We start from the raw sequence: 19,105 nt of genomic DNA, 5'->3' as shown, positions 1-19,105 counted from the left end.
TAAATGTGACAACTCTATAAGTAGTATTACAATTTCATATAGGACTCCTAATTTAATTTCATACATACAGGATTTATACCCTTTTACCACAGTAGACTGACCTTCTGTTTGACTGGAGCATCAGATTCATTACAGAATAAATTGGAAACAATCATACTATGTTATCTCTCTGGCAGCTTCATTTCAGTGCTGAAGATCAATTTAACAGAATGGCTATGGTGGCAACACACAATTATTTCCCTTCTTTGTTTACTGGTTGTCCTTCCTTATCTTTTATCCATTAGCATAATATTTGTTATCTTTCAGTAACTTGTCCAGGTTAAAAAAAAAAAAAAAAAAAAAGAGGATGAAACAGTGAAAAAGAACTTAAAAAAATTATCACTTTTATAAAACTGCAAGGAAGTTGTGGCTTTTATCTTTATTGAAAAAAGAGCATCCCGATGGACACAAGGTATATTTTGACTTTCAACAAACTGCATAGCAGTCATAATGCAGGGAGACACATTCAATGGTCTCTCTGGAAGACTGAATTACATGAACTTCTATTAAGAAAGAATAAAAGTCATGGTCTTTGTCACAGACACAGTCTTGACAGTAAACTTTGAACTACCACTACTATCACCACTTTTTCCAAAGGCATGAGGAAAGAAAGACCCACTGTGCCAAAGATGAAGCTCAATCTCTGCTGCACATCACGCTGGGGAAGAGGGGAAAAGCTGCTGTGACTGTACTGCCTTACCAACATCTCAGATTTGCCCAGAGGCTTTATCAACAGGCAGGCATAGCTAACCAAGAAATAAAGTCACAATAATTATATGGACAAAAGTTTGGAATGCCACTGATATTTTTATCAAAATTATTCTTTGTTACTTGCCATAAATCTGTCTTCTGACACATAGATTTGGTTGATTGTTGTACAAAAGATGAGAGGAATATTGTGTCCAACAAAATCACAGCTATGGTAGATCACCCTGTTTGGGCCTCGTTGATTTGTCTGCCTTGCATCTATTTTGTTTAACACTCATTTGTAGCTGAGCAGGAGAAAGGTTGGCTCAAAAGAAATTCAATCTCTTTTGTGAAAAATCTGTGAGTGGTTTTTTAGATATTTTTCTCCCAAGACGATTAAAGTAATTCTTTTTAACCAAAATTATTTTGCCCATTAAAAAATGCAAGCAAGTTTGCTGGGTTTGTTTCTTTGACAGAAAGCAAAGAGTTGCAAAAAAATAAACCCAACATTTCAAGCATTTTCCACTTAAGGGTTTCCGAGAGGCAATTATAATCAAGCCATCCACATGGAGGGTAAGTGTAAAGATGAAATACAGGAGAGACTGGAAGAGAAAATTGGTATTATGCACATGTCCAATTGGTACTATGCACGTGGATATGTACGTGTCCATAAGTTAATTTCCTATTTTAAAGGCACATTTCAAAACTAAATATTCAGAATTTATCTTTATGCCAGAAATAAGTAAGTAGCTGTTGGGCCATGATTTTCTCCTGAGTGAGTCTTTGATTTTCAAAATAATTAAATCCTAGAATGCTTCAGAGAACTATATATTTTCCACATATTAAAAAAAATAAATTTGACAATTAACAGTTGGAGTTCCATAGCAAAGATGCAACTTTCCAAGATAAAGTGTGATACCAAAGTTTTACAAGTTTCTAATAATAGCAAAATACCAATATTTCAGAAGACATTGCAAGTAAGATCTCTTGGAAACCAGAATCCTGACTAATTCAATCCACCATGCCCATAGACTTTTGCACAAGTACACAAATAGCATTATAATGCAAGCAAGTTTCTGAGAAGCCCTTTATTATGAGTCTTATTTGCTTTATGTTTTCAGAAATAACTCTGAAAATTGGAAACTACATTGGACAATACATTCCCTGAATAAAACCAGGCTGGAGAAAAATAAATTTTTGTTCAACAAATTTATCCATTGAAGTTCTACAAACTATACCATTCAGGATTATATATGAATGCAGAACTCTTCTCATTTTCTCCTCCAAGAACTTGGGATGTAGAATAAGACTTGAAAAGCCTTCAGACCTAGTAAACACTACGGTCATAAGAAATGCGTTTGAAAGCGTATAGGGTAAATTCCCAGTGCTTGTGAAAACTTCATATAAACTGCCCATCTCGAATATTTCTGCAGCTGGAATACAAGATTAATTTGGCATTATCTCATTATCAAAAACCATTGCTGAAGCAGAGGCAATTTAGAATACAACAACAATTAGAACTGAAGAAATTAGCATTCAAAATATATAAACAGCTTTCAAGCTCAATGCATTGTTAGACGAGGCAATGAGAATAGACTACTAAAATCTAAACTGCTTAATTTGATGTAAACTGCGTTATCTTGAAATAAATATAAAGATGAAAAATAAGTTAAAATTGGGAAATACTTCTTTTCCTTGTTTTCCTAACAGAAATTACAATGCAAAAAAAATACTTAAAGCTTACAATTTAACAGCTCTCATAAAATGTACAAATGATAGAAGCAGCACAAGATTAAGTATTTGTAAGTAGGCTTAACAAAAATTTACACATTTTGCTGTGAATACCAATCCTGCAGCACGATATGATAAAAATAACCCAACAAACCCTTTATATCTCTACAATTTCATATACATACAACGGCCACACGGACAGACAGCCTAGAACAGGTATGTCATTGGCAGTTCACATAGTAGCACTTGCACCACTGTGCCCACGGCTACATTACTATGCTTGTGTCCACACATGAGAAGCTGAAAGAAATCAATTATGATGACATTGACCAAGTTTTTTTGGAGCAATTTCTGCTTTTGGGAACCTGATTTGTGATGAGAATTTTTAGATACTAGCGATTACCCTGTGGCATTCAAAGAGATTTTGAGTCAAATAGCCATTGCCTTTCCAGTCTTTTCAACAGAACAGCATTATTTCTACTAGAGAAAACATTTCTTAAACCAATGAGTAGTCTACTGCAAGCAAATGCTGATGTTTCTATGCTGACTTTTCTTCACAGGTCAACACAATCTCCAAATGTATGAAAAGGGAAAATCTGTGAACTTCAAGAAGGTACCAGGGAAAAACAAACATGTGAAAGCATGTAATTAAACAGGATAGATATTTCATTGTTTTGTGCATGTATAGACAAAGCTTTCATAACACTGCCAATACTCAGAAATCTAATGCTTGGGAAAGCCTGACAGCAATTGCATTTAGCACATGGGTATTCTAGCAATTCTAGTCATCCATGAAAGCAATTTAAAAATACTGAATGTGTCACAAGAATATAGGAACTGAAGTACACTCTCTAGAAAAATCATACAAGATAACCCAGTGAGTTTTTAACAGCTGTGCAATGGCTTTTCCTGCCTCATTCCATGATGAATCCATAACAGCAGAATGGAATTAGTGATAGGTGTAATGAGGAAAATGACATTACAGGGACTAGATTGTAAAAAATGTATGGTTTTGATGGAGTAAAAAAAAATTAAATAAAATAATCAAGTGAAACAATAAGGCGCAAACCATCAGTAGTAAATCCTTCAAAAGTGAAATCCATATAATTTACAGTAATGGTAAATTATGACCTACTTACTGCACAAGATGCAGCCACAGAAAACAGCAGCCCAAATGGTCTAGATGGAACTTATGACCACTCAGTATTGCTCTGAATGGGTTTCTAAAAAATGCTACTTTATTATTTTCATAGTACTGAAATTTTTTAACATGAGAGCAGCTGTACAGTAAAAAAAGCAATGTGCTCCCTGTTTTTCTTCACAGATGTATTCCAAGGCAAATGCTTCAAGATAACATTAAGAGTTTAATATATGACTTTTAGTGGCTATTCATATGTGCACTGAAATAAAACAATATCCTTTAAAGCTCTGAGTACTTACACTTTATTAAATTGGAGCAAGCCTCTGAATAAACCCAAAGTTAACTCTTTATTGCCCAAGCCAACTGGGAAATCAATGCTTACTGAATTTATTGTCACAGGCTTAAAATGTTAACAGCAGTTTAAACCTCCAATATGAAATAATGGAAAAGTGATTTCAAAGCCCACCAACCATGTGTTTAAAATAAAAATATTGCCAACTTTCATACTGAAAGATCAATGTGACACATTTGAATGAGGGGGAAAGTAAATTGCTTCTACTAATGACAGCCATCTTATAGATCCTGGAGAAAACCACATGTCAAACAGAACACCTATATTTCCATTAAAACCCTTGCAAATATAAATACAAATCATTATTTTCTCCATCACAATCTCAGTGAAGCTCTATTGTTTATTTACAATATTTATACTGTTAGAAAGCTACAGAATGAGGAAAAAAATCCTATCTCTAAATCTAGACACTTATTTCAAGTCAATAAGCAGAAGTATATAATTAAACACAAAAGATCCAACAGTTACCTGCTTTGAACCCTTTTTAAAACAAAAATTATCACCACCATAAAAATAAACCGAGCAGGAAATTGTACCCACAAGCGATGGAACTTTGTCAGAGCCCCTTCCTTAGGATTCTCAAGTTTCCCATTCAGGACCAGTCATCACAGTCTGAAATTGTGTTTTGAGCCATTAGAAAGAGAAATACAGGAAATGTGGGTTTGATCACAAGTACTGGCATGAAAAGCATCAACTACAATGCATGCTGAATAAAAGCATATTTAGGCCTTGGACTACACTGTTCCCAGTCAGAAACTACCTGTGTCAAGACCAGAGATGTAAGGCTGCTGGTGTCAGTAAGGCTCCTGGTGTCACCGCCCTTTTCCAAGAAGCTCATTAAAGTTATTAAACCAAACGGCTAATACAAGTATTTAACCTGAGCTGGTTCTTTCGAAACTGTGAGTGCACAATGAGGAACATGTGTTTTGTTTATATATAAATTCTTTAGAGCTTCCAGCACTTAGGAGAATTAAAGGCTCCCATGTAGTAATCTGTAAGACATAATGAAAAGTACTGAAAGGATGTAGAATAAACATAGACTTTGAAAGCTTTTTAGTCCTTACTCCATGGCAGCAGAATTAAAATACAGTGAAAGAAACTGGAAAAAAATAAAATAAATGGTACTGTGAGAAACAGGAGGGAATGTTGCCTCCACAATCTAAAAGCATCTCACTATGGTTCTACACATAAATTTTTGAATGATGCCACAACCATTGCTGTAGATGAGAGGATGGTCAAAATTATATTTCCATACTAATGCAAAAACTAGCCATCTCCTAATTTCACTATTAATATGCAGTTCTGAATCTGTTCTAGAACAATGCTGATGGAGGCCAGCATTTATGTAAAAAAATGCAGTAATAATGCCATCCTACAAGCTGACTAGAATTGGAGACCACCACAGGTGTCCATGAAACCTCTTACCATAACTATATCACTGTATAATTTTTTTCACACAGAACACAACTTCAGATGACTAATGAGAGCTTCTTTCTAATACCAGGCAACAGCCAGCTGGAAAACACACAAGGCTCATTCTCTTAATATCAGCGTGATCAGTAACAGCTTGTGAAAAGCTAAAAGACATTCTCAGTAACAAAACACAAACTCAGATTAATCTAGCCTAAGGCAACTAAACAGCCAGTGGCGAGGAAAAAAAAGCACTTTTGGACAGTAATTCAGCCAACCTAAAATCTGAGCAATTCTTTGATGGTACCTATGCTTCTGCTTTTGGGTACACAGGGAGCTTAGCATTGGTGATAAGAGAATGTGTGGAAACAGGCTGAGTCTCTGCAGAACTTCTAAATAACCTCTGGATAGAGCTAGAAGGCTTGTGAGACAAGAATGGTGTACCGGTTTTGGCTGGGAGAGAGTTAATTTTCTTCATGGTGGCTAGTACAGGGCTGTGGTTTGGATTTGTGCTAAAAGCAGTGTTGATAACACAGAAATATTTTCCTTACTGCTGAGCAGTGTTTATCCAGAGCCAAAGTCTTTTCTGTTTCTCACATTGCCCTGCCAAGGAGTAGCCTGGAGGTACACAACAGTTGTGAGGGGACAGCTGACCCCAACTGACCAAAGAGTAGGAAAAAACCTCTAAGATCATCAAGTCCAACCATCAACCCAAAAGCATGTCCCAAAGTACTACGTCTATACATTTTTTGAAAACCTCCAAGAATGGTGACTTCACCACTTCCCTGGGAAGCCTGTTCTGGTGCTTGACTAGTCCTTTCAGTAAAGAATTTTTTCCTAATATTCAATCTAAACCTTTCCTGGCACAACTTGAGGTCATTTCTTCTCATTCTAAGAGTTCCTTGCATACCAGAATATAACGTTGGGTAGGAAGAAGAAGAAGGAGGAAGCGGGGGACATTAAGAGAAATGGTGTTTGTCTTCCCAAGTAACCATTATGCATGATGGAGCCTGGTTTTCCTGGAGATAACCAAACACCTGCCTGCCCATGGGAAAGGGTGAATTCCTTGGTTTGCTTTGCTGGAGTGCACAGATTTTGCTTTACCTGTTAAACTGTTTTTATCTCAACCCACAGGTTTTCTCATTTTTACTCTCCTAATTCTCTCCCCAAAGCCACCAGGGAGCAGTGAGCAAGCGGCTGCGTGGGGCTCAGTTGCCAGCTGGGGTTAAACCATGACAATTAGTCAGTCACAATTAAACAATTCACACTTGGAACAATAATGCTGGGAAATTACATCTCCAGCAGCATCAGAGAATTTGAAAATGCTGCAAGCAGTGAAGACTGCAAAAACAAAGCTAGAGAGTGCAAGCCAACGAGATTTATGTGTTCTTCTTGCTCAAAAATATTTCCTTTGCAAATTAGCAGCATCCAGGCCCAGAAGCCTCGAATTCTTCTACCAAAACCACTAATGAGACCCTTCTGAAATTACTGTGCTCTTGGGCTGCCATTTCCAGGGGCTGGCACCAAACCTACAGCATTGAGTTCCTGAGAATTTAAAGTTGAAAATTAAATCAATTCATTGGCATTGGTAATATATGCCTTCATTCTGCTCATATCAAAAAATGGCAACACTAAAGGACAAATTCAAACTGGTCTAAAACCTCTTTCTTTGTCTCATTGTGGCCTACACACGATGTTACAATGGAATAACAAACAGCAAGGTGAACCGATCAAGAGTTTACATATGCTATAAATATTCTAGTCTTTAGACTGCTTTGAAATAACTTTTAAGTCCATCAACTTTTAGCCATGGAATTCACGACCAAACAGTAAGTGCTAAAAATATTCAGGTAGGGAGATTAGTATGATGGATGAATCTGCTGGTACCTACTCTTATGCAATGGAAACCACCATGAGGGAAAAAAAAATAGTAAAAATTAACTTCTTTCATTGACATGATCAGCAGTTACCCCCCATCTCTTGTGTTGTGCCAAAATAAAGAACAAAAAAAAAAGAGTTAAGCTTACCTATAGGTTTCCTCAGGGTTTCTTGATTTAAAAGCCATATTAGAATGTGTAATTTTGCTTTATATAAATATCACATAAAAATCTGAACCTGTAGGTGTCATCAACTGGCCAATAAAAATCTTTACTGTTTTCTTCCGTTAAGAACACAGAGATAGTTTACTATCTATATTAAAATTATTGGAATCATCGGTAATGATGATAAACATTTGTGTCAGCACCACACTACATGATCCCAATTTTGCTTGTAATGACATGTCAGAAGGCAGAATAACTAGCCACATAATTAGAAACACTTCAAATATCCTTCATGATTAATATCCCCAACACTAAATTTATGCTATTACTTTCCCACCAATAGGAAACTTCACATCAATGAAAAGCAGTGAAAATAAATAAAAAATAAATTATATTGATTGTCTGTTTTCAGCCTTCTATGTAAAAGAAACATTTATATTTATGGCTGAGACAACACTTTCATTACAAACTCCTACTTTCAAGCTCTGATTTCGGCAGTTTGGAAAAAAAAATTGCTCAAGAGGATAAAATTTATCGATTTCTCCCTTAGCCTAGTGAAGATTTCTCTTCCCCCATACTCCTCCTCCTTCACTGTACTGGAGATAGGAAGAATTAATAAAAATCTTCCTGGTAATTTTAGAGCTAACTATGTGGATAAGGGAGACATTTTTCACAGGTTAAGGATTTTGCCTAAGCTTTTTCAGTTGCTGTATGACACAAGGAAAGTGAATCATCCTTGTCACTTGAGAAAGAAACTCACAGATAAAGAACAAGACAGACAGCCAAGTGGGAAGAAAAGATGGATCAGCAGAGGAGTCATGCTAAGAAAATTTCTCTGACATCATTAAATCCAGCCCTTAAAATAGCACTGCTTATCTAGCCCAGAATTCCTCCCTTTTGCATACTAACAATGAAGCAAGACCATAGCAAAGAACAGCAAACTCTTAGGGCATGAAAATCAGTAAACAAATTATTTTAGAAGATTAATTGGAAATAGACATTAATAATTACAGCAAAAAGTAGAAAACAGATAACCAACACACCTTGGCTAAAAGCACCACCAATTGTTCAAATGTCAGTTATTCAATATATTTGGAGGTTCAATAAGCAACTTGTCATAGTCTTAATAAAGAAACAAAGGGGGGGGGGAAGAATTAAAAAATAAAAAACCATGAGAAGCAGAGCTCCTGCTTGTGCTTACTGACTTGAGGCAGTGAAGGTCAAGTGACCTCCCAGACCAAGGGCTCCACACTCACCCCCACTGAAACACCTTGGCATGAGAACAGCTTTCTTGCAAGCAAAGAAACAGTGTGCTGTCCATGTTTTCCAAAGGGACCAAGTTTTTTATTGGGATTTTTGTTATTTAATCATTGCCTCAAGATTTCTATTTACCAGACAGTGTTGCGTTCTCACTGAATGGTTAAAGATGAATTAAGAATTAGAGAAGCTGTCTCAGAGTCCTCTTTCCACAAAGGTTCCTGCCTTTGGTCCTTCATGATCTAAACAAACCATAACCCAAATTCCAAACTAGAGTCACTGAGGTTTCTAACACCAAATTTTTTACAAAATTCTAGTGAAGGCAAGATTGATGCTGATGTTAAGAATAAAGAAAGATAAATAAATTAATTGTAGGAATTCACAGGAAGTGCAATATTTAATGTTTAACTTGCTTACCTTCATCATAAATTTCTGTAGAGCCACGAGAAGGGGGGAAAAAAGAGAAAATGTGAAATGAATTATTTGCTTTCAGGTGCTTAAAAATGGGTTTTGTTTTCCCTGAGAAAGTGAGTGGGATACACAGAACTACAAACCACATTTAAAAGGAACATTTATCATTGCAATTAGCATAATTATAGCTAGTGCTAGAAAGCAAAACAGCTGCTCAGAACAAGGCTTCATTTTTTTATGCAATGATTTTCTCAGGTTATTTTGTTGGTTTGATTTTTTTTTTTACTTTAAATAATATAGCACATTAAATACTTATTGTTTAAAGATAAAACCCAGTACAGGTAAAACAGGAGCCAGGCCTTATCATCTTAAATAACTTGCTCTGCAGATAGCTTCTAGCTAAGTACAACACAAGTTGTAGAATCCTCTATTCAAAGTGCACAGCTGGAGAGAAGCATCACTACTGTAGTAGCACATCATATGTGAACGCACAATAAATTAAGAAAATTAAAATGTTATTAATATTTGATGCAGAGGTTAAAAAATTCAGTGCCACATGACTGACATCAGAATATTATGGGAAATTTTAGTTTTATTTTCATGGAAGTGCTCAAGAATAAAAGGAGAGTGATATGTTACATTACATGCAGTGATCTCTTTTCCTCTGTGAGAGTCCTATGACCACCTTTTCCACTTTTGACCTCATCCATGCATGTTTTGATATCACAAAATTTGAAGCTGAGGACTGACATTTGGCAGCAAATCTCTATTTTACATAAAAAGACAGTCTGGCTGGAGAGCTTCCAAGCAAGACTGGGTGCTTTCATCATCTCATACATGCTTTTAAAACAGAAGTAGCTGTTCTCAAAGACGTACAAGATGTTCTAGCTACCAAAAAAAAAAAACCCCAACAAAAAAGTCCTATAATCTAATGATGTCAAAATGTTCAAAGACTTCTCTCCTTAAAAGTATTCTAGGTCTAGTTGGTAGTTAGACATTTGGAAACAAATTGAGCAAAACTAAGGATCATGAGATCACATACCCTGTCCACTATCCCCACAAAACAAGGATATAAAATACAGTATGATCATTTTGCTGGTATTATTCATGCCATTTCTCCCTTCCCCCTCCCCTCCAATGATACTTTGTTTGCTTTTACCAGGTGGTTCCAGAAACTAACCAGAAGTCTTTGATGAGCTGTCTACAGTGGTGTGTGTATATAAGTTCATTAATATAGAAACAAGCTAATTGCATGATTAATTCTAATGTAACCTTTCCTATATTTGTCGATACTGAATTTAATTTGCCATCATGCTGTCAGTTTATCGAGGAGATTAGATCCATCAAAGATCTCAGTCTCTTCCTGCTGTCATTCATTTATGAAAATGTGTTCTGAGAACTATGCAACTGCACTGCTTTTCCCATATTATGAGTACATTAAACAAGAGCCCTTCTGTGAAACCTTCTGGCTCTCTTCTTGATAATTTATTTTAACAGTTTGATTGTAATCTCTTAACTAGTTTCAAATTAAAGTGAATGAGTTTATCTCTTCCCTTCATTACTAAAATGATACAGCAGCTTTTTGTGCTGGATTTTTTGGAAGACCAGATTTAACAGTTCACTCTCCCCAGCTGACATATTAAATAAACTGCAACAAATGAGAGAGAAACAAGTGTCATCTGTTTGTATCAGTCATATCATGTTCTTTAGAGTTACTCTGGTTCCTCAATAATTTTGAAGTTGATCTACAAGTCATTCTTAGAGACAGAAACTGCCCTGAACAGCCCCCCTGAAGCTGGAAAACCTTAGATGCAACAGTGGGATGGGGGGAGTCTGAACACATATATCTGCCTACTGCTTCAAAACCACCAGGGGAAGAATTACTCTGAAATTTAAGTGTCGTAAAGATGCTTTCTCTTCACGGGAAACATTTAAATGAATGTTACGTCCATGAATGTGAAGAGATTACCTCTGTGAAACTTCACACCAAGTTAGTGCCATGAACTGTGATGGCCTCAGCCTCCCAGCTATTGGCAAATTAACAGAGCAGAAGGCTCCAGGAACTCTTGTCACCCTTCTGCAAGAACATTCTCCAAGGTTTTTAGACTAAATCTCTCTTTAGCTAAAGGAGAAAACTCAGCTTGGGGAAAAAACCAAAACTAAGAACCTGCCATGAAGTAGAACAACAGAAATTATGCACTTCGGGCAGGCAACAGGCTGTTCCACAAAAAATCTCTCCAAGTCATCCTCTGCACAGGAAAGAACCTTCTGCTCCTTCACACTTGCTTTCTGTGCCTCACCATGACAGCACACGAGTTTCTGGAGTAACATTAGGAATTCAGAATGTGCATTTGAAAATTAACGAGAGAGAACAGAGCAGTAACTTGAAATTTCTTAATGTCACTCTAACTTCTATTACTCTTGAAAGGTATTGCGTGCCGAACACTAACACCAAAGTGTTACAGGAATTCGAAGACAGACCAATAAAAGTATTAAGTACAACAAATAATTTATGTACACATCATTGCTAACAGCTAAAAAAGAGATCAAATTGTGATGATAGCGTTTTAGTTACAACTCTCCTGATGCATCAGTGGAGCTGCACTGATAATAGTAGAGCTTGGTCATCTTTACATGTTGAACGTGACATTCTGCACACCCTAACAAACCACACAGATGTATGCAATATCCACTATGAAATTATTAAAATAAGCTCAGTCTTAAGAGTTATTAAGGATGAGATTTACCTGCACTATATAGCTTTCAGCTAGTTGAGTAGACTTTACACTCAAGGAAGAGACAGTTAATTATTAGAATGCAATTCATCTAATTTATTAAACTGACATTTTCTGTAGGATGTTAACCCTACACTGTCTACAGCATAAATGCCTAAAGCACTTTCAATGTCTGAAGAGTTGACCCCTTGGGAACTAAGTATCAAACAGCTACATTGTATTAGATACTGAAAGTCAAGAATCCACTGGACTATCTCTACCAAGCATTCAGAAGCAAGGTAATAACTGGACTTCTGATGCACTTCTGGACCACAAATACACCCCTGTTTCCCTAGCATCTAATTTTCTCAAAAGTTATCCTGAGAAGTCAGACTGGTAATTAGATGTGAGCAACAGCTGGATTATCATATTCCCCTGACTTAAGTCTTCAATTGCATATGCTGTCTCATCTTTTGGGGACAAAAACCTACATCAGTGCTTGGTGTCACATGAACGTCACCACTGCGGAGGAATTAAACTCAGCACTCAGCAGCCAGATTACCTGGATGGCTCAGAACATGACTGGGGGTTGGGAAGGAACCCAAAAACGCCTCCAAAAAATAACCACACACACAAAAACCTCACCTCTGCAGGATTTCAAATTGTTATATATGAGGCACATAACAGCCATTATTCTGTCCATCATCCTAACTGTTGTCTAGATTCGTAAATAAATAAAATTTAAAACCCCACTGAAGCTTGATCTGAGGACACTAAGGATGTGTTTTAAGGTAAAAATTTACTGCTTTAGGGAGCTATTATATTATTTGGCTCCTTGGACAGAGTTTGGATGACTATTTGAGCACCTTATCATACTCTTGCTTTAATTTTTGAGCACTCTGGCTAGACGAAAAGAGCAGCAGTAATGTTATTTTAGGTGGCATTTGTAATAGCAAAGGTGCCAAGATTAATTCTAAAGTCCCTTTAATTTAGAGATTACCTCCTGACTGTATCTCTCATGCTATTCTTGTAGTATTGTATTTGCTTACATAGAAATGTCAGATCTTTACACTAACCTAATAAAGAACTACTGAAAACAAGTAAACTGAAAGTACATGATTTGCTGCAATTCACAGTAACTACTATTGACACAGAACACAGCTTGAAGTTCTCAGATCTATATTATGAACTGAAGGAGAAATACCAAAGGAATCCTAGTAAACAGTTCTATTCTATTACAATAAGTTCCAGTCATATTTGCACCCAGATTTCTTCCAGAAAAGTGTACACAGAAAATATTTGTATTACTTTCTCTTGATGATGTGAATTATCAATCATCATTAAACTTCATTAGATTTGAGTTGCAACTAGGATCTGCTACAATAAGGATGAAACCACAGATGTGGTTGAAATCATAGCTGTCCATCTCGCATTTTTAGCAGTACTCCCATAGTCACTCCGTTTTGATACATCTCTTCATTTTAACATCTCCTCCCATTTTCCTTCAAGATCTACATGAAAATAATTGAGTTATTACTGCAGTCAATACTGCTAATATTATTCCCTACATTGAGTCATCTCTGCAGTCTATGTTATATCTAAAATTTGATGCAAGTTCTTTAAACTGGGGCATCAAATATTTGTGTAAATTACCATACTTTACCACCACAGTAATCTGACAAATAAATCTCTATTATAGTAAGTGAACTTAGTGTCATCAAAACATTCTCAAAAAAAAAAAAAATCAAGTCCTTAGATAATTCATTTAATGACTGAAAATCACACTGATCATAAAGCATAGATGTCCAATAAATTAACAGCACCAAAGACCCATTACTGCAATCATTTGTCTTGATGAAGTTTTGTTTTGTGGCTCACTCCAAACCCTAGATCAACATTAGTTTGTTTCCTCTAGTCTAAATCCACTTGTTCTTGTTATATTTATCCAGGCCACACTATCCTCGGAGCCAGAATTTACTCATTTCTCATCTCGGAAGTCTCTGTAATGACAGCAATTCTTTTGAGAAGTGCCTACAGTGAATTTCCTTACTCTGCAAGTTTCTTTCTCCGAAGCAACTGAAAATTAGTTTTACTATTGGTATAAAACTGAGCTAACACAATACCTATTTGAGGAGAAGAGAAAAAGATTTACCATTGCATTCCAGAGAACAGGTTCCTCTGTCTATTTAAAAGTTGCAAACAATCCTACAAAGTTATATTTAGCACTGCTTTGCCATTAGGAAGTGTAAGGATAGAAATCCGTGTCCCTTGCACGCTCTGAATTTAGGAACCAATATACTTGGTTTCCCTCCTGGCAAGAAGCTCTTTACAATAACCTGTCTTGAAAACAACGGTTCTTGAGGGCTCTTAATGCCAAATTTTCAAAATAATTCACCAACTCTATGTAGGCAAACATGTAAAATAGGCCAGGCTTTGGAAAACACAGGTGCCCTAGAAAATTTCTGCTCTTTACACTGAACTCTGTGAGAGTGCTGAGCAGTTGTTCTGAAAGTCAAGACAGACATTCAGGTGTTCTCATGAGAATAGAAGTCCTTGAAGAAATCAAACCCTTAAAATACACTGCACCCACCTTGAAACCTCAAATTTGCAAATGAACAATAGTTGCTAACTCACAGTAGCAGTCACTTTAAAATTAGTTCTCTTATTTCATAAATACATTAAAAGAAAAAAATGACAGGCAGATTGAAAGGAATTCCTTTCACTATGCAGTATTCAATTTCAGCTTATTTAATTACGGTTATTTTCTCTGTAAATAAGATATATTCGATGCCTTCTAATTTTCAGTTGAAATTTAGTAAATCCCTCTGATCAAACATTGGTTTATTTAAACCAATTAAACTGTCCCCCTTGATGGTTTATTAAAACCAGTAAAACCTTTCTCAAATATGAAATGGGGGCCAGGATGGAAAAGGTAAGCCTTACTTCCATTCGTTTTTTACATTTGGTGAGACGCCTCTAATCTGTTCGATTGTGTACTGAAGGAGACCTACAAGCCTTCAGTCACACCTGCTGAGAGACAGGAGAAGCCAAAGGTTCAAGGAATACCTTAACCCCATTTAATTCTTACCTAGCCTCAACTGCCAGAACATGCCTTACAGTAGAATAAAGATTTCAAAAGAGTGATAGTCATTTGACAGAAGCATAGCAGAACTGGAGCTTCCTTCCAAAATTTCTGTTAGCACACTTCACAGGCTGGAACAGCTCAGAAGTAGATGACTTTAGCTTATCCTTTGGACAGCACAAAACTGCTTGTAGCAAGGTGCTTGCAGCAAGGTTCAGTTACTAATTTGGTCATTAATTTGACAGGAAGCTTGTCTGACTTAGACTCTAGGCTTGGGTTTCAAGGTGTCCACAGGTAAATAAATATATGTGAGTACACTTGCATTAATCTTGTGTTCTACATTTGAAAATGGCTTATGAAGAAACACATGTACTAGCATGAGTTGTTTGGCCTCAGTGACCGTGCCACTGTACACCAACCATGCTCTGCTTCATTAATTCAGTATGTATGTCTGCAATCCACCATGGTGACACTCTGGAATGATAGAGGGGGCTAAAAGCTGCTTTAAAGGGCAAACTGGGACTCATCTGAGATAGAATAATTATATATTTGAACTAAATCCCACACCCACTCCATCCCCATCTGATAGGTGGTCATCTGGATTACAAAACTGGTCTATGAGAAGTCTTTACCTTATATAAAACTCTGAACAAAATATTGAGCTCTGCTGTCATAGGAATCATTACTTTTTAAAATGGTCTAAGGATACAGGCGAAGCAGTCTTTCCAAAGCACAAGGTTTTGATGTTAGTAAATTCTGAAGTTAGTAAATACTGAACTTCCTTTTTATAGCAAAATTAATCATAGGAACAAACCCACAGAATCTAAAGGTTTAGAACTACACTCTATCACTCATAATAAAAAAGGTGAACAAGATGAGAGGACAATCTGACCATCATAGCTTAAAAACATTCCATATGAAATTTGTCACAGGTACCAGATTCAGAGAATATGGATAACACTATCACACTGATACAATTAGCTAAAATTATTACTTAACTAAAGTCATTGTTCAATAACCATTATAAACATCTACATATATATATATCACATGGCATAGAAGTTGGGAATATGTGAAGAAAAAGAGTGTTTACAAGCCTAAGCCACCATTTAAAGAATATACTTACCCACTGGAGTCTCAAGCAGGCTATAACTTGAGTCACCACTTACTATAAACATGTAATAATCACAGATTAAAATTCTATAATGTCTGACTGAAATAAAGCGAGGCCAGTGCTCTAGCTACGTTATTGGCCATATACAAAAGATGTCTGAAGTTGTTTCAGCTCAAATTAAGTATTAAAAAATCAAGGAGGCCTACTATGATCCAAGCTTTCAGAGAAGCTCCTAACATTTAAAATATGTGAACAAACAATTTTACACACACTTTTATGAGCACTAACTCATACATATGCAGATGTTAGAGATTACATTGGAGAAAAACATATATAAATATGTCTCAGAGAGGGGAGTTATATCAGATGCCCAAACAAATGTGCATGGTATACACAGACACATTAGGAAAGGCCTTAACAACACATTCAGCAGAGATCTGTGCTTTGAATTTATTTGCTAAGATCTATTTTATTTTTGTTTTTATTTTATTCTGTAGCAGCTGTTCCTCCATCATTAAATATTCCTTTATATACCACTCGCAGCTAGATATGATGTCACATTCTACTTATCAGTATTAATTATCTCACTGACATGCATTTTAGAATTACAGTGTCTATACTGGAAAAGACAGGGTGGGTTACAGAATGGAATTATAACATTAGACAGCAAGGCTCAAAACTGACAGGCAATAATCACACGTTTATATTACATAATTTTATGATCAAATTAAAAGAGATAAAAGTCATTGTGGTAGCATGAGATTTGACATGACAATTCAGGAATGATCCAACATGACCATGTATTTGCCTCTTTTTTTGAGCCATGCAAGTTGAAGGGTCATGAACACACAGGGTATCGAAACAGACAGGTTAGACTCAGTGGCAACATGAAACATTTGGGATCAAGTGAATAAAAGACAGAATCACATACCCATTTTTCCACATCAACTAGCTGTAGAAAGAAAAAGCAAGAAATCAGTAAATCTTTTTTCTTAAATACAGTATATCAAAGTCTATTTTGAACGTAACATTTCAGATTTTGGGAAATTTAAATAGTATGAACGAAAACGTCTGAGTAGAAGCTATTCTCCTGGCATCTGCTCTTTAAAATGCCAATACCTCATTTTTTTTGTTTCTAGTTTATGGGAAGCACTTCAATTTCTGGAAGCCCAAAATGTCCACCTAAATACCAGATAACAGCCAGCAAATGATGACCAATGCTGAATTAATTCCAGATTGCGTTCAGTACGGACCAGCCAAAAGTGCAGAACACAGTTTCCCATATCTCCATTTTGTCTTGAGTAAATCTCTGCCATAAGTGGACGTTATTCACTTGAAAAGGTTTAGCGGCTGCTGTTCAAAGTTTGCCATTTTAATGAACACTATAAGTATGAAAGGTAAAATTAGGGGATACTTGTCAAACCCTGACCATGCAACCTGCAGCATAAGAGAGTATCTTGCATAAGAACAGAGAACATCAAAATGTCCTTTATATTTCCTGTGGGGAAGAAGAGAATTACTCTGAAAGCTTAAGGCTTTGTATTAACAAAGCTGCCTCAAGGTTCATTAAGGAAACAGATTTTAAATGACTCTCTCTGAAAAGTCTTTAGACTATTTCACAGTCTCAGAAAGGACTGAGAATATCTACTAGAATACATTTCAGCTACTAGAAAGGTTAGCATGGCACTACCTTCTAAAACTTTATTTGGCGCCACCACCACCAGCAGTACATCTGACACAGATCTGTCTCTGCACCTAGCATAGAAAACACTGCAGCATATGAAGCCTTCTGCAGGTACACACTGACCTTTTGTTAGCAGATGCCACATAAACGTTTAGCAATAATTTAAGATAGCTTAGTGCAAACCATGAGAAGTATTCAAAACCAGTAGTATTTGGATTCCAGCTTACTTGTGAAAGGACTGCAATAAATGGTAACATATCTAGTTCTTGTCTATTAACATAGTTTTATTCAAAGCAAATTTTCTCTTTTTTAATATAATTTTCAAATAAAACAGTTTTATATTTTCAATATTGTTCAGTCCTGCTAGCACACAAAGGTTAGAACACACCATCTGACCTGTCAACTAATTACCATGACAAACAACGTTTGTTAACTTGACAGTTCCTACCTCTCTTCTGAGTTTTGGACTGCATTTACATTTCTCACAGAAATTCCATGATTTGCCCTCTTCTTTTTTTTTTTAATGCTCTTTACTATGACTTGTGCTATGAACAACAGAAGCAGAAATCCCTCCTAAAAACCACCTAAATATATGAAAAGATCTAAAATATAAGAAAAGATACACCAAAATGTTGATAAGCTAGAAAAGCAAGCAGTGATATAAATCTAAATGCAAACAATCCAACTACAAGGTCTTTTAAAAAAAAGCATAAGGAATACCTGTATTATATTCACATATGTATTCACAAGACATTCACAAGTCTTATTTATTGCCTTGCTTTTTATACAACTTTTGCTTTGTTAAAATTATGTATCCACTGAGAACATCACACTACAAGCAATTTGACTGTGTGACAATGCTGGAAAGAGGTGAATTATTTCACAATTTTTTGCCTTGTCTGGAGAAGTTCTCACTGACCCAAAATTTAAGTGAGCAGGGCAGCCACAATTGCTATCCAAAAGGATCCATCCAAACCTCAACGTACATTGAGCTTTGAGTTGTATAATCAATTGCCTTATAATTGCTGAACTGTCCATTTACTTTGTTTTAATGGACAGCAGTTAGCTTCAGGAGTCAAGTGCAGTATTTGCCAAGTATTTATAAACTGTCCACATTAAATCTGCATTGGTGTACCCACCTTTAAAATAGATTTGTCAGTAGGCTTTGGCATAGGCCAAAGGCACCTTTAAGCAGCAGTTTCTCCAGGAACCACTTGAACTGTGCATGTTCACTTGTCAAACCATACAGTTTGGCACCTACATGATGGTCATACAGGAAAGACTACAAATGTATCCAAATAGATCTGCTTCTGAAAGCATGGCACAGCACACACCACAGTAAAACCTTGCCTTTTTACTTACAGATACATTCTATAGGCCTTCTGTTGTGTGCAACTTTAGAGTCCTTCCAAATCCAGTGTGATCCCTTTTCTCTAACAAT

General features: G+C 36.2%; 1 protein-coding gene across 1 annotated transcript in view; it reads right to left on the bottom strand.

Moving 5' to 3' along the window:
- RYR2 (ryanodine receptor 2) overlaps positions 1–19,105 on the bottom strand; it is a gene marked incomplete at both ends in the record, with an annotated part of 388,405 nt that overhangs the window by 228,385 nt on the left and 140,915 nt on the right. Inside the window, 2 exons of the mRNA XM_084261061.1 lie at positions 9,077–9,091; positions 16,912–16,932. Of these exons, the coding sequence (XP_084117187.1) occupies positions 9,077–9,091; positions 16,912–16,932 (36 nt within the window). The remainder of the gene's footprint in view (positions 1–9,076; positions 9,092–16,911; positions 16,933–19,105) is intronic.

Source organism: Gallinula chloropus (assembly GCF_964237585.1).
Source record: "Gallinula chloropus genome assembly, chromosome: 3".
Classification (NCBI taxonomy): Eukaryota; Metazoa; Chordata; class Aves; order Gruiformes; family Rallidae; genus Gallinula; species Gallinula chloropus.
Note: the sequence above shows the minus strand (reverse complement) of the source record. Positions and strands in the feature narration are given on the sequence as shown.